The 25,365-nt window shown below is 38.4% G+C and overlaps 1 protein-coding gene and 1 pseudogene across 2 annotated transcripts in view; both read left to right on the forward strand.

Moving 5' to 3' along the window:
- NKAIN3 (sodium/potassium transporting ATPase interacting 3) overlaps positions 1 to 25,365 on the forward strand; it is a 751,074-nt gene that overhangs the window by 610,189 nt on the left and 115,520 nt on the right. Inside the window, exon 5 of one of the 2 annotated variants that reach the window (XM_010360367.1) lies at positions 688 to 925. The exons of the other annotated variant lie outside the window; for it this stretch is intronic. Coding sequence (XP_010358669.1) covers positions 688 to 702 — 15 coding nt within the window. The 3' untranslated portion in view covers positions 703 to 925. Of the gene's footprint in view, positions 1 to 687; positions 926 to 25,365 lie in introns of those variants that run through there. 2 annotated transcript variants of the gene reach the window in all.
- On the forward strand, positions 990 to 2,793 carry LOC104660113 (annotated as a pseudogene).

Here is a 25,365-nt window from a genome sequence, read left to right on the forward strand (position 1 = left end):
TAGATTCAAGAGTTTTTAAAGTTCACTGAAAATTGCTTTGGAATTGGAGAAAATAACATTTAATGATTTATAGCTTTTAGGAGAGATAGGATACAAGTCAATGACTTGAAGAAATGGAAAGAATGAAGACTCAGGAAATAACACAGAGAGTGAAAAAGATAAGAATATTCCACAGAGAAGTTAGAAAATATAAGTGTAGTTTTGAGGGCTCCGATTAGGAAAAACGGCATTAGTTTTTGTTTTTTACAAAAACTCTAAAAGGAGCTTAAAAATGGTTTATTTTTCCATAATGCAGGAGTGATAAGACACAGTTTTAAGTGTTTTAAGTGTCTGTGTGTGCGTATGTGTGTGTATGCATATATGTGTGTGCATGTATATGCATATATATTTTGGTATGTAACCACACGTGTGCATGCAAGGATGTGCCTGGGTATGCATGTGCATATTTATGTGTGTAAACACTATGGTGACTCTAAATGCTTTGATCCTCTGTATCATATATCTCTCAAGTTAAGAAAAGGGTATTCGCCATCCTGCTCATTGGAAGGTGCAGCTGAGGTGACGTTTTCTTCTATTATTTTTTCCTTTCAGCTTCTTGCTCCAATTCTTCTATCTCCTGCAGGCGTTTTTCCAATAACTCAGCCTGCCTCTTCTGTTTATTTTTCAGTTTTTTCTTTTTGTTTTTAGATATTTTTCCCATAGGTTTCTTCTGCGGAGCCACACTCACTGCAAACCCTGAAGGAGGTGGAAGACCTGCTTTCTGCCACTCAGTGGTCTCAGCTGCCGTTCTTCTCACATATGCATCATCCATACACATCAAGATGTTTTGCAGCTTTATGTCAGTATGAATAATCTTGGTCTTACTGTGTAAATAATCTAACCCTTGAAGGAACCATCGAATGATTCTCTTCACACAACGTACTGGGAGGCCTTGATAGTTGGACTTGATGATCCACTTGAGGAGATGGTGGCCAAGCACTTCAAAGACCATGCAGACGTGTATCCCATTCACGCCTGAAATCGTGAAGCCGTCAATGAGCTGGATCACCATGTGTTTGTTTGGGTCACTGGGATCACTTTCCTGAACACATTTGAGCAATTTTATTTCATCCTAGGCTGTGTCTGTATAATGCTGAGCACTTTTGACAACTTTCATTGCAACAAATCTTTTCCCCTACATATCCCAACACAGCCAGACAGTAGAGAAGTGCCCCTGACCAAGCTTTCTAATAACATGATACCGGCCATTGACGAGGCCTGCAATTTTCACTGGATGATAGCCACCTTTGCAGTAGTCCGCAGGGTCCTCTTGCTCCTCATCATCTGATCCCGGATCTCCTCCTTTGGCTCTGGTGGTGTGGGGTCTGCCAAAGGTGGCGGTGGCGGTGGTGCTGGTGGCGGGGAAGGAGGAGGAACTAAAGGAGCTTTCTGTTGAGGCTCCGGATTTTTTGGGTGCTTCTCTCTTTTCGGCCTCCGCTTTTGGGCCTAAATGGGAAACGCTATCCTGGAGTTCATTCCAACGCGGCGGAAGCGGGCCTAGGGGCTTTGAGAAGGAGGCGGCTAAGCATGCGGGTGAGGAGACCAGCCGCGCTGTGGCTTCCACTTGCTCAAACGGCCGGGAGGAGGTAAGAACTGCGCCTGCGCCGCCGCCGCCCCCGCCGTCGCCGCTCTAGCAGAGGGCGAATACTGCCCAGAGGTGAAACGAAAAACAACAGGATTAGAGGCGGCGGCCGAGGCAGAGACCGCAAAGGGAAATAGTGAAGCTGAGGACCAGGAAGAGAAAGAAGACGCTGAGAAAGAAAACATTGAAAAAGAAGAAGATGATGTAGATCAGCAACTTGCGAATATAGACCCGAGGTGGATAGAATCACCTAAAACCAATGGCCATCTTGAAAATGGCCCATTCTTACTGGAGCAGCAACTGGACGATGAAGAGGATAATGAAGAAGACTGCCCAAATCCTGAGGAATATAATCTTGATGAGCCAAATGCAGAAAGTGATTACACATATAGCAAGCAGCTCCTATGAATAAGTCAACAGTGAATTGCCAAATGGACGGCATAAAATTCCCGAGTCACAGTTTCCAGAGTTTTCCACCTCGTTGTTCTCCGGAGCCTTAGAACCTGTGGCCTGCGGCTCTGTGCTTTCTGAGGGATCACCACTTACTGAGCAAAGGGAAAGCAGTCCGTCCCATGACAAAAGCAGGACGGCTTCAGCCTCCAGTACCGGGGATTTGCCAAAAGCCCGGGAGGCTGACTTGTTGGTGAACCCCCTGGATCCAAGGAATGCTGATAAAATTAGAGTAGAAATTGCTGACCTGGGAAATGCTTGTTGGGTGCATAAACACTTCACGGAAAACATCCAGATGCGTCAGTACCCTTCCATAGAGGTTTTAACAGGAACGGGATACAGCACCCCTGCGGACGTCTGGAGCACGGCATGTATGGCATTTGAGCTGGCAACGGGCGATTATTTGTTTGAACCACATTCTGGGGAAGACTATTCCAGAGACGAAGATCACATAGCATTGATCATTGAACAGCTGGGGAAAGTCCCTCGAAAGTACGCTATGTTGGGGAAATGTTTCAAGGAGTTTTTCACCAGAAAAGGAGAACTGCGACATGACCAAGCCGAAGCCCTATGCCCTTTTGATGTACTTGTGGAGAAGTATGGCTGGCCCCACGAAGACACTGCACAGTTTACAGATTTCCTGATCCCAACGTTAGAGATGGTTCCCGAGAAAACGAGTCTCAGCTGGCTAATGCCTTCGGCATCCTTGGTTGAATTCTTAGCAAATTCTACCCATATTGCATTCTGAGCTAGCAAATGTTCCCAGCTCATTGGACCTAAACGGTGACTCTCATTCTTTAACAGGATTGCAAGTGAGCTGGCTTCATCCTCAGACCTTTATTTTGCTTTGAAGTGCTGTTGTTTGACATTTTGCTTTTTGTGCACTGTGATCCTGGGGAAGGGTAGTCTTTTGTCTTCACCTTAGTAGTTTACTGACCATTTTCTTCTGGAAACAATAACACGTCTGGAAGCATTGTTTTTTGTGTTGTGTGACATTCACATGTGTGTGTGTGTGTGTGTGTTTTAATGAGAAATACTTTCCCCTTTGTGTTTTGGCAGGGTTTGTAACTATGAAAAAAAATTAGCTGAGTACTATATAATTTACAGTCTTAAAAATTATCAAGTTGGAACCAAGAAATAGCAAGGAAAAGTGAAATGTTATCTTCTGGCAAAGGGACATCATTCCTGTATTATAGTGTATGTAATCACACCCTGTAAATGTTACTTTCCATTAAACATGGGAGGGGGCTCAAATTTCAAAAAAGCTACCAAGTCTTAAGTGCTATGTAGCCTATGTTGCATGTAGCCGACTTTAACTGCTCCAAGGAGTTGTGCAAACTTTTCATTCCATAACAGTCCTTTCACATTTGATTTTAAACAAAGTGACTCCGGGTTGTAAGATACCATTCTCTATATGGCACTTTAAAGGAAGAAAATATATGCTTCTCATTCTAAAATATGCATTATAATTTAGCAGTCCCATTTGTATTTTCACATATTTTTAAAAGTATTTTTAAAGAAAAAGAGCGATTTCACTTTTAAAATGTAAAGACTTAGTACCATGTCATATTGCCTCCTCTGGGCACTGTAAGTTAAGCTCTACATAGATTAAATCTGAAAAGAGAAACGTGTTCATTGTGTGGAATTAAAAAATACATATATTTTTGGAAAAGCATGATCATGCTTGTCTAGAACACAAGGTATGATATATATAATTTGCAGTGTGATGGGCAGAATACTCCTCACAGCTCAAAGGTACCAGTGATCACATTCATTCCATAGGTAGCTTTATGTGTGGCTACAACAAATTTTAGTAGCTTTTTTATTGTCTTTCCATGAAATGAAGTTGAGAAAACGATTTTCCCTTTGCAAGTTGCACAGTTTTGTTTATGCATTTCCTTAAAATTAATTGTAGAATCCAAGACACAAACCACAGTAGGCAATGCAATTTTAGAATGTAATATATAGAGGTATATTTAGCCTCTCTTAGAAGTCAGTGGTTGAATGTCTTTTTATTTTAAATTTTACATTCATTAAGGTGCCTCATTTTTTTACTTTGTCCATTAACATTTATTCATGTGCCTTTGCAATAACTAGATTGTGAAAAGCTAACAAGTGTTGTAACGATAATCCATTTTTGAGGTGCTTGCAGTTGTCTTAAAAATTAAAGTGTTGGCCGGGTGTGGTGGCTCATACCTGTAATCCCAGCATTTTGGAAGGCCGAGGCAGTGGATCACGAGACTAGGAGAGCGAGACCACCCTGACTAACATGGTGAAACCCCATCTCTACTATAAATACAAAAAATTAGCCGGGCGTGGTGGCAGGCACCTGTAGTCCCAGCTACTCCGTGAGGCTGAGGCAGGAGAATGGGGTAAACCCAGGAAGTGGAGCCTGCAGTGAGCCCAGATCGCACCACTGCACTCCAACCTGGGCGACACAGACAGACTCTGTCTTAAAAATAAATAAATAAATAAATAAATAAATAAATAAATAAATAAATAATAAATAAATAAAGTGTTTTGTTTTGTTTCGTTTCCAGAAAAAAAAAGAAAAGAAAAGAGTAAAGAGAGAGTAACCATAGGCTCTCTATTTTTTTGTGTTCAAGAAGCACGCAGAACACCCGAATGATTAAAAACATGATCTTTAGAGTCATATGCACCTGGGTTACAATTCTGACATTTCACTTCTACATCATATCAGGCAATTTCATTAATCTTCCCATGTCTCAATTTCTTCTTTACAAATTGAAAATGGTAGTAACTTCTTCATAAGACTGTTTTAAGGATTGAATGAAATCATGTATAAAGCCCTCAACATAGTGCCTTAGCACAGTGTATAATTAATACATGATATTCACTGTAATTATTATTTTTACTGATACATGTACCAAGAATGAAACCAAAAAAAGACACACCAGAAAGTCCAGCAAAAAAAAAATAGAAGATAGGAGGAGAGAATTGAGAATTGATTGACCAATATCTGTCATAGCTCAAAAGACTTATGCAAGAGGAATCAAAAGCCTCCACTAATCCATGACTGCTCTCTTCTCAGCAAGGCTGTGACTACACAGTCAACTCAGAGGATGGGAATAGTGAGATTCCACAATAAATTTCATACTAAAATGCACTGCCCAGTAGCAGAAACATTAGCTGATGATGATGAATACAATAGCCTAGCATTTAACCGAGATATTTAAAGCAGCACATGACATTTTCATAACTACCCTTCACTAGCAGTCTAAAAGAATAAAAAGCTTCTCTTTGATCAAACCGTGTTCCAAAATGAAATAAATCCCTTGGTTTTATGTGTATGAGTATATTTACCCTGAAAATCTATACATATATTCACAAATACATGCACAGAGCAATGTAGTACATGCAGCTGTGTAAGAATAAATGGCTTTAAAACATATCAGCAAATCAACAACTGAATCATTAAACTGACAGGAAACCTTGTTCAAGATTCCCATGTCATTCTGCAAAGAATGTACTGGATCTGACTAGAATGCATTAAGAGACCAGGAGTTTGGAGTTTGAAAAACATCTTTAAAGGAAAAGAAAGAGAAGTATGATTGTTAGAAAAGGAAGCAGATGTTCTCACCAGAATAAAAAGTCAAATTATGAACACTTGAGCTTTACAACAGCTTTAAATAACCCTCTGTGGTGAGGCATAAGAACTTTAAACTTTAATGAAAGCAAAAATCATTTCATCATACTGATGGTATAGAGTATTTCTTTTTCTTTTCATGTTTTCTTCTTTATTCTTAGTTCTTTTCCATTTTTTTATTCCTTGTGACCTGGTATTTGCTTCTGTTATAAATTAGGACTGTGCTAGCAAAAGGAAATGGACCAAGGAGGCATTTGTCTGAATAATTCAGGCAGAAACAATTTATACTTGAAGTAGCAAGAAGTTTTAGACAAAGGAGAATTTTTGCTTGGATTAACCCTCGACCTGGTTCAGCTTCAGACATAAAATAATGATGATACCCGTGGTGCTGTAACTTTGATTCATCCAGTGTACTGAACAGTCTGCCCTGTGCTTTGGGACCCTGTTGTGATAATGCCAGCATGATCATGCATGTGAATGCTTACTTTTGAACACCGTTACTCAATTCTCATATCCTGAAAAACTTAGTGAGAGAAAATTGCATGCATTCAACATTTATAAACCCTGATAAGCTCAGTTTCTAAATACTGGCATGAGTGTTGACTGGAAGGGCTGTCATCAGAGGCCCTGCCTTATGAGAACATCATGCCTAGTATTTCGACAACCTGCTGATAGACTGCAAGTGATGGATCTACAGCAGGATGAAGACTTCTGAATTAGCATTGAGGCCTTTCTCTCTGCTGCTCACAGCGGAGACAGAAGAAAAGGAAAAAAAAAAGGGGGGGGATTAGATCTTTTCTCCTTGCCCCTGTAGTTTTCTTCCGACAGTAGACCTACATTGATGGGAACGGACCTGATACGCACAATAAGAGAGTGGGGTGTGCCTTTGTTGGCATGTCGTCTGAAATGACCTCAGCAAAGAATGCTGTGGAAAAGAAATGGTGATTCTAAAGAAAAGGCATTTGTAACGTTTTAAAATAAATTTTACTTTAACTTCTGGAATAGATGTGCTGAACGTGCAGGTTTGTTATATAGGTATGCATGTGCGATGGTGGTTTCCTGCACCTATCAGCCTGTCATCTAGGTTTTAAGTCCCACATGCATTAGGTATTTGTCCTAATGCTCTCCCTCCCCTTACCTCTCCCCCCACCTCCCTGACATGCGCAGGTGTGTGATGTTCCCCTCCCTGTGTCCATGTGTTCTCATTGTTCAACTCCCACTTATGAGTGAGAACATGCAGTGTTTGGTTTTCTGTTCCTGTGTTAGTTTTCTTTTAAAATATTTGAAAGATGAAATATTAAGAGAAAAGAAAATTATTTTATGGAGATGTTTCTCCAATAGGCAAATTAGGTTAGAAGGAAAATTAATGACATCTAACCAGAGAAATCAACTCAGTGGACTGCATCAAATCGGCTCTCAGTGCGGCTAAAGCAAAGCAGGCAGAAAAAGGCAGAGAAGCAGCTTCCTGGGTCTGGGTTTACTTGCACCAGCGGCCCCTTGCTGGGGTAGATGGGGCTCCCAGGACTTGCCTCGGCACTGTTAGCCCTTTTTTTTTTTTTTTTTTTTTTTTTTTTTGGAGACAGAGTTTCTCTCTGTCACCCAGGCTGGAGTACAGTGGCGTGATATCAGTCACTGCAAGCTCGCCTCCCGGGTTCACGCCATTCTCCTGCCTCCGCCTCCCAAGTGGCTGGGATTGCAGGCACCTGCCACCATGCCCAGCTAATTTTTTTGTATTTTTAATAGAGACGGGGTTTCAGCGTCTTAGCCAGGATGGTCTCTATCTCCTGACCTCTTGATCCACCTGCCTCAGCCTCCCAAAGTGCTGGGATTACAGGTGTGAGCCACCGCCCCGGCCCCAGCCCCCTTTCATTGGGCTTTTGGATGTGGACTGAGCCACTCCAGGCTTCTCTTCTTCACCAGCTTGCAGATGACCTATTGTGGGACTTTGCCTTATAATCGTGTGAGCCAAGTCTCCCTAATAAACTCTCTTTTGTATATACATTTATCCTATTGGGTCTGTCCCTCTGGAGAACCCTGGCTAATACAAGGACTTTTAAAGAAATAGATGTGCATTAGAGACGAGAAAGAATGGAAATCACTAAATGAAGCCATTTACTCTTACTGTTTAGCTTTGGAAAAGTAGTTCAAGGAAAAAGTTTTAGATTTCTCTTCTTTAGCACAACAAAGATCGTATTGGGAAAACCGGATTCAGACTGACTTTTTCAACCTTATTGAGATAACATTGACAAACAAAAATTGTATATATTCAAGGTTACAATGTGATGTTTTGATATATGTACACACTATGAAATGACTGACACACTCAAGCTATTAACACATCTAGGCCAGGTGCAGTGGCTCCGAACTGTAACCCCAGCACTTTGGGAGGCCAAAGCAGGTGGATCACCTGAGGTCAAGAGTTTGAGACCAGCTTGGCCAACATGGTGAAATCCCAACTCTACTAAAAATACAAAAAAATTGAGCCAGACATGGTGGTGTGCACCTGTAATCCTAGCTACTCAGGAGGTAGAGGTTACAGTGGGCCAAGATCATGCCACTGCACTCCAGCCTGGGTAACAGAGCAAGACTCTGTCAAAAAAAAAAAAAAAAAAAAATCCATTCTCTCACATAGTTACCATTAGTGTGTGTGTTTGATGAGAACACTTAAGATCTACTCTCTTGGCAAATTTCAAATGGACAATATTAACTGTAGTCAACATGCTATACATTACGTCTCCAGGGCTTATTCATTTTATAACTGCAGGGGGGGCTGCAAACAGCTGAAGTCAGGGTGTGGGATGCCCTTCTAGGGGCCCAGCCCAAGAGAGAATGTGGCAGGAGAGGAATTTAGACTTTGGGAAGGGAACAGACCATGAAACAGTTGAAGGTGGCAAAACATACCTATGGAATCCCTCCCTTAACTTTTCATATCTTCAGTAAAATTGCCATTTTCACCAGTTTACTTGTGGGAAATGATGAGGAATCAGAGATCTAACCAATCTAGAATACTTCAGCCATGCTTTATTTAGGGAGGCAAATTAATTTAGAAGGGAAATTAATAATACTTAACTTTCAAAAAATATAAATGGAATCCACATAGGAATTTGAAACATAGTCATGCATTGTATAAGGACATTTTGGTTAATGACAAACCACATATGCAATGGTGGTTCTATGATATTATACTGCTGTATTTCACTTTTCTATGTTTAGATAAGTTTTGTTACACAAATACTTACCATTGTGCTCCATCTGCCTACAGTATTCAGTACAGTAACTTGCTGTACATGCTTGTAGCCTAGAAGAAATAGCTTATGCTATATAGCCTAGGTGTATAGCTGGTGACACCATCTAGTTTTGTGTAAGTACACTTCATGTTGCCTACAAGGCAAAAGTCACCTGATGACGCCATTGTCAGAAGGTATCACTGTTATTAAGCAATGCATAACTAGAGCATATTTGTATCTGCAAACTCAGGACAAAGAATTCTGTGGTGACATTAGTGCAAGGAATTTGCTGAAGTATTGGGGAGTACTTAGGACTAGTATTCTTTTTGAGCCAAGTATTCTAAACTTCTGAGAGATAAGGAGATCCCAGTGACATCTAGGATATGTAAAGCTCATGTACAACAGCTGAGGTCTCCTCACAGCAGTACAGTTGAAAGTCCAAATGCAGGGGCATCCAACTGGACTCTCACTGTTCAGGTCCCCTCCTGCCCAAGCATTAGAATCTAGACCTCACTGCAGTTTTTAAGCATTGTGTTACCACTGTGTAATTTTGTTTTTTTAAATGAATAAGAAAGAGACAACTCTGCCAAATGGCATTGTGAACAGAAGGGTTATTTCTCAGAGGATAGGGAGTAAGTAAGTCCACATATGCCCTCAGTCAAGAGAAAGCGAAAAGAATTTTCAACTCAGAATTTCATATCCAGCCAAATTAAGCTTCAGAAGCAAAGGAGAAATAAAATCCTTTACAGACAAGCAAATGCTGAGAGATTTCATTACCACCAGGCCTGCTCTGCAAGAGCTCCTGAAAGCACTAAATATGGAAAGGAAAAACTGGTACCAGCCACTGCAAAAACACACCAAAATGTGAAGATCAATGACACTATGAAGAAACTGCATCAACTCATGTACAAAATAACTAAATAGCATCATGATTACAGGATCAAATTCACACATAACAATACTAACCTTAAATGTAAAAGACACAAACTGGCAAATTGGATAAGGAGTTAAGACCAATTGGTGTGTTGTATTCAGGAGACCCATCCTGTGTGCAGACACACATAGGCGCAAAATAAAGAGATGGAGGAAAATTTGCTAAGCAAATGGAAAGCAAAAAAGCGGGAATTGCAATCATAGTCTCTAACAAAACAGACTTTAAATTAACAAAGACCAAAAAAGACAAGTAAGGGCATTACATAATGGTAAAGGGAACAATTCAACAAGAAGAGCTAATAACTATTCTAAATATACACGCACCCAATAAAGAAGCACCCAGATTCACAAAACAAGTTATTAGGGACCTACAAAGAGACTTAGACTCCCACACTATAATATTGGGAGATTTTGACACCCCACTGTCAGTATGAGACAGTTCAGAGACACAGAAAATTAACAAAGACATTCGGGACTTGAACTCAGCTCTGGATCAAGTGGATCTAGTAGATGTCTGCAGAACGCTGTACCCCAAAACAACAGAATATACATTCTTCTCAGTGCCACATGGCACTTATTCTAAAATTGACCATATAATTGGAAGTAAAACACTCCTCATGAAATGTAAAGAAACTGAAATCATAACAGGATCTCAGACCACAGTGTAATCAAATTAGAACTCAGGAATAAGAAACTTACTCAAAACCACACAATTACATGGAAACAGAACAACCTGCTCCTGGATGACTCCTGGGTAAATAATGAAATTAAGGCAGAAATCAAGAAGTTCTTTGAAATGAACGAGAACAAAGAGACAATATACCAGAAGCTCTGGGTTACAGGAAAGCAGTGTTAACAGGGAAATTTATAGCACTAAATGCCCACATCAGAAAGGTAGAAATATCTCAAATTGACACCCAGACATCACAACTAAAAGAGCTAGCGAGGCAAGAGCAAACAAAACCAAAAGCTAGCAGAAGACAACAAATAACTAAGATCAGAGAAGAATTGAAGGAGATAGAGACACAAAAAACCCTCCAAAAAATCAACGAATCCAGGAGCTGTTTTTTGAAAAATCTAACAAAATAGATAAACCACTAGCTAGACTAATAAAGAAGAGAGAGAAGAATCAAATAGACACAATAAAAAATGATAAAGAGGATTTCACCACTGACCCCAAAGAAATAAAAACTACCATCAGATAATATTATAAACACGTCTACGCAAATAAACTAGACAACCTGGAAGAAATGATAAATTCCTGGACGCATACACCCTACCAAGACTAAACCAGGAAGAAGTTGAATCCCTGAATAGACCAATAACAAGCTCTGAAATTGAAGCAGTAATTAATAGCCTACCAACCAAAAAAATCCCAGGACCAGAAGGATTCACAGCTGAATTCTACCAGAAATATAAAAAGGAGCCGGTACTGTTCCTTCTGAAACTATTCTAAACAATTGAGAAGGAGGGACTCCCCGCTAAATCACTTTATGAAGCCAGCATCACCCTGATACCAAAACAGGGAAGAGACACATCAAAAAAGGAAAACTTCAGGCAAATATCCCTGATGAACATCAATGCAAAAATCCTCAATAAAATACTGGCAAACTGAATCCATCAGCACATTTAAAAACGTATCCAACACCATCAAGTTGGCTTCATCCCTGGGATGCAAGGTTGGTTGAACATATGCAAATCAATAAACATAATCCATCACATAAACAGAACCAAAGACAAAAACCACATGATTATCTCAATAGATGCAGAAAAGGCCTTTGATAAAATTCAACATCACTTCATGGTAAAAACTCTGAATAAACTAGGTACTGATAGAATATATCTCAAAATAATTAGAACTATTTATAACAAACACACAGACAATATCGTATTGAATGGGCAAAAGCTGGAAGCATTCCCTTTGAAAACCAGCACAAGACAAGAATGCCCTCTCTCACCACTCCTATTCAACATAGTATTGGAAGTTCTGGCCAGGGCAATCAGGCAAGAGAAAGAAATAAAGCATAATCAAATAGGAAGAGAGGAAGTCAGGTTGTGTCTGTTTGCAGACAACATGATTTTATATTTAGAAAACCCCATCATCTCAGCCTAAAAACTCCTTGAACTGATAAGCAACTTCAACAAAGTCTCAGGATACAAAACCAATGTGCAAAAATCACAAGCATTCCTATACATGAATAATAGGCAAGCAGAGAGCCAAATCATGAGTGAACTCCCATTCACAATGGCTACAAAGAGAATAAAATACCTGGGACTACAGCTAACAAGGGATGTGAAGGACCTCCTCAAGGAGAACTACAAACCACTGCTCAAGGAAATAAGAGAGGATACAAATGAAAAAACATTCCATCCTCATGGATAGGAGAAATCAATATCATGAAAATGGCCATATTGCCCAAAGTAATCTATAGATTCAATGCTATTCCCATCAAACAACCATTGACATTCGTCACAGAATTAGAAAAAAACCTATTTTAAATTTAATATGGAATCAAACACCTCGTATAGTCAAGATAATCCTCAGCAAAAAGAACAAAGCTGGAAGCATCATTCTACCTGACTTTGAACTATACTACCAGGCTACAGAAACCAAAGCATCATAGTACTGGTACCAAAACAGACATATAGGCCAATGGAGAAGAACAGAGACCTCAGAAATAACAATGCAAATCTACAACCATCTGATCTTTGACAGACTTGACAAAAACAAGCAATGGGGAAAGGATCTCCTCCTATTCAGTAAATGCTGCTTGGAAAAAAGGCTAGCCATATGTAGAAAACTGAAACTGGACCCCTCCCTTACATCTTATGCAAAAAGTATCTCAAGATGGTTTAAAGACTTAAATGTAAAGCTCAAAACCATAAAAACCCTAGAAGAAAGTCTAGGCAATACCATTCAGGACATAGGAATGGGAAAAGATTTCATGACAAAAACACCACAAGCAATTGCAACAAAAGCCAAAATTGACAAATGTGATCTAATTAAACTAAAGAGCTAATGTACAGCAAAAGAAACTAGCATTAGAGTGAACAGGCAAGCCACAGAATGGTAGAAAATGTTTGCAATCTACTCATCTGACAAGGGTCCAATATCCAGAATTTACAAGGAACGTAAACATATTTACAAGAAAAAAAATAAACAACCCCATCAAAAAGTGGGCAAAAGATATGAACAGACACTTCTCAAAAGAAGACATTTATGCAGCCAAAAACTACATAAAAAAAAAAGCTCAACATCACTGATCATCAGAAAAATGCAAATCAAAACCACAGTGAGACACCAGCTCACACCAGGCAGAATGGCTATTATCAAAAAGTCAGGAAACAATAGATGCCAGTGAGGGTGTGGATGAATAGGAATGCTTTTACCCTCTTGGTGGGAAGGTAAATTAGTTCAACCATTGTAGAAGACAGTGTGGTGATTCCTCAATGATCTAGAATCAGAAATACCATTTGACCCAGCAATCCCAATACTGGGTATACACCCAAAGTGTTAGAAGTCATTCTACTCTAAAGACACATGCACACGTATGTTTACTGCAGCACTATTTACAATAGCAAAGACATGGAAACAAACCAAATGCCCATCGATGATAGACTGGATAAAGAAAATGTGGTAAATATACACCATAGGATGCTATGCAGCCATAAAAACGAATGAGATCATGTCCTTTCCAGGGGCATAGATAGAGCTGGAAGCCTCAGCAAACTAACTCAGGCAAACTAACTCAGGAACAGAAAACCGAACACCCCATGTTCTCACTCATAAGTGTGAGTTGAACATTGAGAACTCATGGACACAGAGAGGGTAACAACACAACCGGGTCTTTTTGGGGGTGGGGGATGAGGGGAGGGAACTTAGAGGATGGGTCAATAGGTGCAGCAAACCATCATGACACACGTATACCTATGTAACAAACCTGCACATTCTGCACGTGTCCCGCGTTTGTTTGTTTGTTTGTTTAGAAGAAATAAAGAAAAATTCTTCAATAAAAGTTTGGGGTTTTTAACTCTCAAAAAAAAAGAAGGTGAGGGAGAGAGAGAAAGAGTGAAAGTCAAGCTCCCCTGCATCAAAGGGATCAATTAGGAAGTACCAAACTGAAAGTAACCAGCAATCCTTTATTCCTTATTGTAGTGCAGGCCAGGATGAAGGTGCCAGCTCCCACGGTGTTGCACATGGCCAGGACGGTCTCACTGTCAAAGGAACTCTGAACCAAAGGCTCCTCCTATCTTACGGACCCAGAGAGGAAGTGGAAAGGACTAGTAGTGAAAAAAATACAAAATACCCATTCAAAGTTAAGAAAATTATCTTCAAGACTCCTCCAATAAGGTGGTCTCAGCAGATGCACCCAAAGCTAGGGGCAACCCAATTAGTAGGCCTTGGAATGGAGGCACTTAAGGGAGAAATGCAGATACACAAAACAGGATCAGCTGTAGAGTTGAGGGGAGTGGGGGTCAGGATCTGAGGCCTTGACTGCACTTCCCTTCAGGGACGGCAGTGCACTAGCTGATGTGGGGAGGACAGCTTCCCCCATTAGCCTGCCAGATAATGACTTTGAAACCTCCTATGGTTTGACATGAAAGGTCACACATAGGATCTTGACCTGGAGCCAGCCAGGCACCTCATTTCCTGGTTGAAATTTGTAATGCTAAAATTGTAAGTTATGCAGTCCTACCCAAAGCTGGTATTTTTATATTCACAGCACAGTTTCCTTTATTTTCCTAATGAATAAATGGATGACTTATTTTCATATGAATGATAGTATCAACAAAGAGAAAGATACAAAGAGATCAGACCAGGCGTAGTGGCTTATGCCTGTAATCGCAGCGCTTTGGGAGGCGGAGGCAGGCAGATCACCTGAAGTTAGGAGTTCGAGACCAGCCTGACCAACATGAAGAAACCTTGTCTCTACTAAAAACACAAAATTAGCCAGGCATGGTGGCACATGCCTGTAATCCCAGCTACCCAGGAGGCTGTGGCGAGCAGAGATTGTACCATTGCACTCCAGCCTGGGCAACAAGAGTGAAATTCCATCTCAAAAAAAAAAAAAAAAAGACACAAAAAGCTCAAATATGGGACTTTGCATTTCAGCCAATAATCAAATATGTACAATAATTAGTTTTGTTTCAATCTTCTCATTTTCTTCAGATGTTTTAGAATACTAAGAGGATTTTTTAGTAGGGAAATATGTAGATTAGATGTTTGAATAGAATACATTGCTTTGACAATTCTAAATTATTTTTCTGAAGAAGAATTCAACCTTTTACAAAATCCCAATGAAGACCATACTCCACTGAATCAAATAATCCTTTTCTTATCAATTACTATGTCCCCTCAGAGAAAGCAAAACATAAGTATGTAATTTTGCTGCTATGACAGAAGAGTCCTGCTGGTGACCACTGGCAAACACATTAATCACTGAAGCACCTCAATAACTCTGACCCTCGGTAAATACCTCTACTCCCTAAGAGAGAGATATACTGTTGTTGTGTTCTGCTGTTGTGTTTGTGTTGCTGCTGTGTTATATTGCTGTGTTTTTGTTGTTGCATTATGCTGTTGTATTTTTGTTGAATAGGAGGCATCAAGGAGCACAGCTGTCTATGGGTGTGTCCAAATGAGGGAGCTTGGTTGCCCCTGTGAATAGCCCCGCCCTGTCTGCTTAGGCCCATGCTCCCACCTAAAAGAGGGACTGTTCCCCAGGAAGGTCAGCAGCCTTTCATGGCAGTACATTTTAGTTTCAGATCAAATCCATTCCCCAGAGGATTGCAATCTCATACACAGAGAATGTATTGCAGTGTCTGAAGAGAGTTGCAGCCAAGGACTCAGAACCTGACTCCCATCCCCTCAACTGGCCATAGTCTTGTGCGTGTCTGCATTCATACCTGTAGTGCCTCCATTCCAAGTCCTCCATGTTAGGCTGCCCTTAGCCTTGGGTCCATCTTCTGAGATCACCTTATTAGGAAGCAATGAAGAGATGGCAGAAGCTGCTTAAATTTTACAGCCTCCTCCGAGTCAGAGATTGCCAGTCCCTACATTAAGATGAGTGTGTAATACCACATGCCAGACATTAACCAATTTATTTATAATTCATTTAATATAAACATAAATTTCATGCATGAGTTAGGTGTTATTATTATTATTGATCTTACTTTGTAGAGGTGGAAAAAAAGAGGCAGAGAGAGGGAAAATCTTGGCCAAGGAAACACATGTAATAAGCGGTAACACTGGGATAGGACTCCAAGCTGTCTGGACACGTTACCACCATGTCAAACCCATCTCTCAGTGAAGCCAGGGCACTGAATTCACACAGGTGTTTGATATCATCCAATGCCTCCAATCAGATGACTTAACAGAAGACAGATTCTTTCTCGAAAGTGCCACAGTTACCTACACAACAAAAATATTTCATTTAAAACCTAGCATCCCATCCTCCTGCCAGGTCTGGGCCCAAAACTTAGCATGAAGTGAAGGGGATTACATTTTTTTTTACAACAAAGTGTGGGATGAGAAGTGATAGAGGACCACAGTTAAATTGAGAAGATTTCTTCAAAACTACACACTTTAAGTAGATTGATCTATTTCCCTTAAAAAATGGAATTTTAAAAGATTTACTTACGGCTTTGTGCACACTTAACTCCCCCTCCAGATTCCTCTGTTTAATGACAAAGACAACACAGGACATAGATGGTTTAGGCATCTCCCCTATGGGGACTCCAGATTGAAGATTCCTGCTCCACACAACTTTATCCTACTTGTCAACTAGCAGAGTCCAAAATTTACTGAATACTGGAGGAGGGTGGGCATGGCCAAGGGTACAGGTGCTGGAACTACATGGTTAATTTTAAATTTGATTAAAGAGCACATAGAAAATCATTTCTGTATATTTAATTTACATGCCATATACCCACCCTCCACATATGCACAGCTTTCCCCACTATCAATATCCCATACCAAGGGGTTTATGGAAATTTCTGTACTTTCTGCTCAATTTTGCTGTGACCCTAAAACTGCTCTAAAAAAATAAAATTTTTAATTAATAAAAATTCTGCATCAGAGTGGTACATTTATTATAAGTGTAATACATTGAACGTCATCATTACCAAAAGCCCATCATTTTACATCAGGGTTCACTCTTGGTATTTTACGTTAGGGTTCACTCTAGGCGTTGTACATTCTATGGATTTGGACTAATGTATAATGATGTCCATTCATCATTATAGTATCATACAGAATAGTTTCATTGCCCTAAAAATCCCCTGTCTTCCACCTATTCATCTGTTCTTCCCCCTAGTCCCTGACAATCACTGGTTCTTTTACTATATTCATATTTTTGCCTTTTCCTATACTCTTTTTTTTGCCTTTTCCAGAATGTTATGTAGCTGAAATCAATATGTAGCCTTTTTAGACTGGCTCCTTTCGCTTAGTAACGTGCATTTAAGTTTCCTCCATGTCTTTTCACTACTCAACTCCAAGATGTGACATAAAACTACAGTGATAAAAGGTGTGTGGTATTGGAAAAAGAATAGACAAATAGCAAATAGCTCAATAGAATAGAATAGAGAACCCAGGAATAGTCTTGATAGCTAGTTTCTTTTTAGACTGAATATTTCATTGTCTAGATATACCACAGTTTATCCATTCACCTGATGAATGACATCTTGGTTGCTTCCAAATTTTAACAATTATAGATAAAGTTGCTATAAACATCCTTGTTCAGATTTTTGTGCAAACATGTTTTAAACTCTTTTGCGTGAATACCAAAAGGCGTGATTGCTGGATCATATGGTAAGAATATGTTTAGTTTTCTAAGAAACTGCCAAACAGTCTTCTGAAGGGTCTGGACCATTTTGTATTCCCACCAGGAATAAATTAAAGTTTCTGTTGAACTCAGAATCCTCAACACATCCTCACCAGAATTTGTTGTTGTCAGTGTTTTTGGAATTTGGTCATTCTAATAGGTGTGTAGTGGTATCCCATCATTGTTTTAATTTGCAGTTCCTTAGTGACATATGATACTGCTCATCTTGTATCTGCCTACTTACCTCTGTATATCTTGTTTGGTGAGCTGTCTATTCAGGTCTTTGGGCCATTTTTAATAGAGTTATTCATTTTCTTACAGCTGAGTTTTAAGAATTATTTGTATATTTAGGATAACAGTCCTTTATCAGACACTTCTTTTGCAAATGTTTTCTCCCAAAGTGTGGCTTGTCTTCTTCTCTTGAAACTGTCTCAGAGCAGAACATTTTAATTTTAATTAAGTTCAGCTTATAAATTATTTCTTTCATGGGACATGTTTTTGGTGTTGTACTTATATATTTATTATTTAATTTTTTAGTTTTTTTGAGATGGAGGCTCGCTCTGTCACCCAGGCTGGAGGACAATGACGCAATCTCTGCTCAATGCAACCTCCGCCTCCCGGGTTCAGTGATTCTCCTGCCTCAATCTCCATAGTAGCTAGGATTACAGGCATCCACCACCACGTCTGGCTAATTTTTGTATTTTTATTAGAGATGGGGTTTCACCATATTGGCCAGGCTGGTCTCCAATTCTTTGCCTTAAGTGATCTGCCCACCTCGGTCTCCCAGAGCGCTGGGATTACAGGCATAAGCCACCATGCCCGGCCTGGTGTTGTATTTAAAAAGATATTGCCATACCCAAGATCACCTAGTTTTTTTTTTTTTTTTTTTTTTTTTTTTTTACGTATTCAAGGAATTTTATAGTTTTGTGTTTTACATTTAAGTCTATAATGCATTTTGAATTAATTTTAAGGAGTGTATTCATTTTTTTGCATATGGATGTCCTATTTTTCCAGGATCATTTGTTGAAGACTATCTTTGCTCCATTATGTTACCTTTGCTCCTTTGTCAAAGATCTGTTGACTATACTTGTGTGGGACTGTTTCTGGGCTCTCTATTCTGTTCCATTGAACTATTTGTCTATTTTTGTGCCAATACCACTCTCTCTATTACTGTATTGCTTTATTACTAAAGCTTTATACTAAGTCTTAAAGTTTGGTAGTGACAGTCTGCCAACTTTTTTCTTCTTCATACAGTGCTGGCTATTCTAGGACTTCTTCCTCTCCACATAAACTTTAGGCTTGGTTGGTTGGCATCCACAAGATAACTTTCTGGGATTTTGATTGGAATTTTGTTGAATCTATAGATTAAGTTGGGAAAGACTGACATGGTAATGATATTGAGTCTCCCTATTCACAAACAGGAGGTGTGTCTTCTATTATTTAGTCTTTTGAGTTCTTTCATCAGAGCTTTGTAATTTTCCTCATAAATATCTTGTGCATATTTTGTTAGATTTATACTTAAGTATTTCATTTTATGGGGTTCTAATGTAAATGGTATTTTTTTTTAATTGCAAATGTCAGTTATACTTTTCTAGTATATAGCAAAGTGATAGACTTTTGTATGTTAACTTCTTATCCTGCAAGCTTGGAATCATTGTTTATTAGTTCCAGGAGTTTTATGTTTATTCTTTGCAGATTTTCTACATAGATGATCATGTCATCTGTGAACAAAGACAGTTTTATTTCTCTGTTCCTAGTACCTCTTATTTACTTTTGTTGTCATATCACATTAGCTAAGAATTTAAGTACAATGTTGAATAGAAGTAGTAAGAGGAATATCCTTGCCTTGTTCTTGATCTTAGCAGAAAAACCTGTAGGCTCTCATCAAATATGATGCTAACTGTAGGTTTTTTGTAGATGTTTTTTACCAAGTTGATTTTGTTTCCAAGTTCATTGATTTTTGCTCTAATTTTTATTATTTCTTTTCTTCTAGTTACATTGGATTTAAATTCCCCTTCTTTTTCTAGTTTCCTAAAGTTGGAACTTAGATTATTAATTTTAGATCTTTCTTTTTTCTAATATTTGTACTCAATTCCTAGTTTCTTCTCATTTCTAGTTTGCTGAAAGTTTGTAATTATAAATGGGTATTGGATTTTGTCAAATGCTTTCTGTGTACCTATGATCCTGTGATTTTTCTTCTTTAGCGTGCTGATGTGATGAATTACATTAGTTCATGTTAGAATAGTAAACTAGCCTTGCATAACTAGGATAAATCTCACTTAGTCATGATGCATAACTCTTTTTATACATTGTTGAATTCAATTTACTAATATTTTATTGAAGATTTTTGTGTCTATGGCCTGCAGTTTTCTTCTTTTATAATGTCTTTGTCTGGCTTTGGTATTAGGATAATGCTGGCCTCCTAAAACAAGTTAAATAGCATACCCTCTGCTTCTATTTTCTGGAAGAGATTTTAGAGAATTTTTTTATTTTAGTTTAGTTTAGTTTGAGATGGAGTTTCACTCTTGTTGCCCAGGATGGAGTGCAATGGCGCAATCTCGGCTCACCACAACTTCTGCCTCCCGGGTTCAAGATATTCTCCTCCCTCAGCCTCCTGAGTAGCTGGGATTACAGACATGCACCACCACGCCAAGCTAGTTTTGTATTTTTAGTAGAGATGGGGTTTCTCCATGTTGGTCAGGCTGGTCTCAAACCTTCGACCTCAAGTGATCTGCCTACCTCGGCCTCCCAAAGTGCTGGGATTATAGGCATGAGACCCTGCATCAGCACTAAAGAATTTATATCATTTCTTCCTTAAATATTTAGTAGAATTCACCAGTGAACCCATTTGAGCTTGCTGCTTTCTGTTTGGGAAGATTAATTATAGATTCCATTTCTTTAATAGATATAACCTGTTTAAATTATCTATTCTTTCTTGTGTGAATTTTGGCAGACATGTCTTTCAAGGAATTGATCTGTTTTATTTAGGTTATCCAATTTGTTTACAATATTATTTTATTGTCTTTTTGATGCCCATGGATGTGTAGTGATATCCCCTCTTTCAGTTTTGATATTAGTAATTTGTGTCTTCTCCCTCTGGCTACAGTTGTATCAATGTTATTGATTTTTTTTATTTCTGTTCAATAGCTTTCTATTAAACTTATGATTTGTTGATTTTCTCTACTGATTTTGTTTCCAATTTCATTGATTTTTGCTCTAATTTTTATTGTTTCTTTTCTTCTACTTACTTTGGATTTAAATTGCTCTTCTTTTTCTAGTTTCCTAAAGTAGAAGCTTAGATTATTTCTTTTATATGTTACTTTTATGTAATGTTTGTATTCAATGCGATAAATTTCTCTTTAAGCAGTGCTTTCTCTGCATATCACAAATTTTGTTGTTTTATTTTTATTTTCATTTAGTTCAAAATATTTTTTAAATTTCCTTTGAGGCTTCTTCTTTGATTCATGTTATTTAGAAGGATATTGCTTAATCTATAAGTATTTGGAGATTTTCCAGCTATCTTTCTGTGATTTATTTCTAGTTTAATCCCACTGTGGTCTGAGAGCAGACATTGTATGATTTTTATGCTTTAAATTGTGTTAAGGTGTGTTTTATGGCCCAGAATTTGGTCTTTCCTGCTGAATGTTCTATGTGAGCTTGAGAAGAATGTGTATTCTACTGTTGCTGGATGAAATAGTCAATACATGTCAATTATATCCATCTGTTGATGGTTGTGTTGAGTTTAACTACGTTCTTACTGATTTTCTGCCTGCTGGGTCTGTCCATTTCTGAACAGGGACATTGAAGTCTCCAAGTACAATAGTGTCTTCCACCCTTTTCTGCCTTTTGTGGTTTTAACTGGGCATTTTATATAAGTTTATTCTCCTTTCTTATCATATCAATTATACTTTTATAACTTCATTTTTTAATGGTTGCCCTAGACTTTGTAATATACATTCACAACAGTTTCATATCCACTTTCAAATAACACATTACCACTTCCCAGGTAGGGTGAGTGTCTCATAACAATAAAATAGTCTTAGTTTATCTTCCCATCCCTTGTATCACTACTTATTCATTATACTCATACAGAAGCATTTGTAAACATATTAATCAAATACATTGTTATTATGAACAAGCTATTGTGTATTAGATCAATTAAGAATAAGTAAAATTTTTATTTTATCTTCACTTATTCCTTGTCTAATGCTCTTTCTTTCTCTTTGTAGATACAAGTTTCTCTAACCTATATTACCTTACATCTCTCTAAAGAATTTCTTGTAAGACAGGTCTACTGTCAACAAATTATCTCAATTTTTGATTTTATGATAAAATCTTTATTTCTCCTTCAGTTTAAAGGGATAATTTCACAGGGTGCAGAATTTTAGGTTGGTGAGGGTCTTTTCTTAACAGTAAGTACTTCTCTTTTTAAAATTTTACTTTAAGTTCTGGGATACATGTGCAGAACTTGCAAGTTTGTTACATAGGTATACCAATGGTGGTTTGCTGTACCCATCAACCTATCATCTAGGTTTTAAGCCCTGCATGCATTAGGTATTTGCCCTAATGCTCTCCCTCCCCTTGGCCTCCACCCCCAACAGACCCCAGTGCGTGATGTTCCCTTCCCTGGGTCCATGTGTTCTCATTGTTCAACTCCCACTTAGGAGTGAGAACATGCAGTGTTTGGTTTTCTGTTCCTATGTTAGTATGCGGAGGATGATGGCTTCCAGCTTCATCCATGTTTCTACAGAGGATACGAATTCATTCTTTTTTATGGCTACATAGTATTCCATGGTGTATATGTGCCACAATTGCTTTATCCAGGCTATCACTGATGGGCATTTGGGTTGGTTCCAAGTCTTTGCTACTGTAAAGAGTGCTGCAATAAACATACGTGTGAACTGAGCACTGAATATTTCACTTCACTCTCTTCTTGCTTTCACGGTTTCCAAGGATAAGTCAGTTGCAATTCTTTTCTCCTCTGTAAGTAAAGCGTTTTTTCTCCCTCTGGTTTTTTTCAGAATTTTTTTCCTTATCTTTGATTTTCTGATTTTAAGTTCTGAATCTCTGTATCTACCTGCTTCTCTTCTATGATAAACCTACATGTAGCTTTTTTTTTTTTTTTTTTTTTTTTTTTGCATTTATCCCGTTCTTGGAGTTTCTTGGATCTGTGGGTTGATATCTGATATTAATTTAAGAAAATCCTCAGTCGTCATTACTACAAGTATTACTTCAGATCCTTTCTTCTCTTTTTCTCCTTCTACTCTTCTTATTATATATATTTTATACCTTTTATAGTTGTCCCACTATTTTTAAATAACCTGTTCTTATTTTTATAAATAACCTGTTATTGTTTTTTAGTTTTTCTATTTGCTTTTTCATTTTGAAGGTTTCTATTGATATATGCTCAAGCTCAGAGATTTTCCTCAGCTGTGTTCAGTCTCGTAATGGGCCCAACAAAGGCATTGTTTATTTCTTACACAGTGTTTTTATTTTATCTCTAGCATTTCTTTTTACTTTTTTCTTAGAATTCCATTTCTCTGCTTATATTGTCCTTGTGTTTTTGCATGCTGACTACTTTTTTCATTAAACCCCTTAGCATATTAATAATTGTTGTTTTAAATTTTTATTCCAGTAATTCCAACATTCATGCCATTTCTGAGTCTGGTTCTGATACTTCCTTTGTCTCTTCAAACTAAAAAGTTTGAAGTTCACTTTTAGTATGACTTGTAATTATTTCCTGATAGCTGGATATGAGTGCAGAATAGAAGGAAACATGATAAATGTGCCTTTAACAATGTGGTGGTAAGATGTAGGGGGAAGTGATGCATTTTACAGCCTTGTGATTCAGTCTCAGTTTTTGAGCCTCTGAACTGTGACCTTCACAAATATGTCTTAGATTTTTGCTCTCCCACTTAGATGAGAAAGGGTTAGTAAAGCAGGCTAGAGTTGGGTATTTCTCTTTCCCCAGGTCATTAAGTTCTGATAAAATCCCAATAGTTTAGGTCATGTTTAAAATAAAAGTTTCTCTTGAGAGCAGGGTTTGTTAAGAACAGAATGCTCTGACATATTTCAATATGGTTTCTTTTCCCCTACCCCTGCTGAGGGCATGAGGGGATTTTGCTCTAACATTCACTGTGAGAACTTGGTGGAGCTCCTGTAAATAAAACTCACAAAAATGTGTGGGGTCCCAAGTGACTGGTCACTAATTTTTGACTTTCACTCCATTTTTTACTGTCCACTGTAAGCCTCCAACAATTCATCACTTATGGTCCAGAGTTGTCTACACAGTTTGGGTTTATGTTCCATTAAGTTGGATTCTCTGTATCTACCTGCATATCTCCAATTTTGGGAGCAGTGGTTTGTCCTGCAACTTTACTTCTCTGAAGTATCTAAGAAAAGTTTTTGATTTTTCAGTTTTTCTAGCTTTTTATTGTTGGAGCATGGAGTGATGATTTCTAAATTTTTTCCTTTCCAGACCAGAAATGTAAATTTTAAAACAAAATTGCTAACTCTAGGCATCTTTAAAAGTGAATATCTTTTGTGATTTAGCTTTTTGCCATCAACTTCAACCCTTCCTAATTTATCTGAAGCTTTGTATTAGTCCACTAGAAAAAGTTTTAGTGGTCATGCTTCTTAGCTTATATCAGTCTTTCTTACTTTTAGAGCAATGAGTTATGTATTTATGTGTTACTCTGTGTTGCTTATTCAACAAACAAGTTTTTAATGAGCCCTTCTTACCTTTCATCGAACTCATTTGAGAGGTTCCAAAAAGTTATTCTCAGTTTTTAGCATAAGTTTCTTAGATAAATGCTGTGTGTCAGCAAAGGACTAGATGCAAAGTTACAAAGAAAAATAAAATAAAGTGACAGTACAATACAAATTCAAAATTTTATTGAATAGTCCAGGCATGGGGGCTCATGCCTGTAAACCCAGCACTTTGGGAGGCTGAGATGGGCGGATCACCTGAGGTCAGGAGTTCGAGACCACCCTGGCCAACATGGTGAAACCCTGTCTCTACTAAAAATGCAAAAGAATTAGCTGGGCATGATGGCGGGTGCCTGTAATCTCAGTTACTCAGGAGGTTGAGGCAGGAGAATTGCTTGAACCTGGGAGGCGGAGGTTACAGTGAGCCAAGATCACGCCATTGCACTCCAGTCTGGGCAACAAGAGCAAAACTCCATCTCAAAAAAAAAAAAAAATATATATATATATATATATATGTGTGTGTGTGTGTGTGTGTGTGTGTGTGTGTGTAATTGAACATCGTAAGAGGTCCCTCAGAAGACCACCAAAATAATGTAATACAGTATTGCTGTTAAGCTTTGGATGAAAATAGTAAATAGTAAATCCTGTGGTTCTCCCAAGGAGGGAGCCATCACTTCTCACTGACAAAATCTAACCATTATTGAATGCCTGATATGCCACTTTTGGGTGGGTAAGTATATTTTCAGTGATTAAAAAGTACCTAAGGAAGTGATGAAATATTTTTCTGGTTCTTGAAAGCTCAGAAAAACTAGTTAGGTAATGTTTCATTTAGAAATGCAGAATAGACACAACATAGAATTTCAGAGATTGAGGTGTGCTCAGGAAGCCTTCATGACAGAGCACCTAGGATAGACCTTGAGCAATGCCCAGGATTCGGAGAGGAGAATTTGGTGAGCAAAGGTCTGGCATTGGGATGAGCGTGGCATAACTTTTAATTAG

The sequence above is a fragment of the Rhinopithecus roxellana genome, chromosome 9, assembly GCF_007565055.1.
Source record: "Rhinopithecus roxellana isolate Shanxi Qingling chromosome 9, ASM756505v1, whole genome shotgun sequence".
NCBI lineage: Eukaryota > Metazoa > Chordata > Mammalia > Primates > Cercopithecidae > Rhinopithecus > Rhinopithecus roxellana.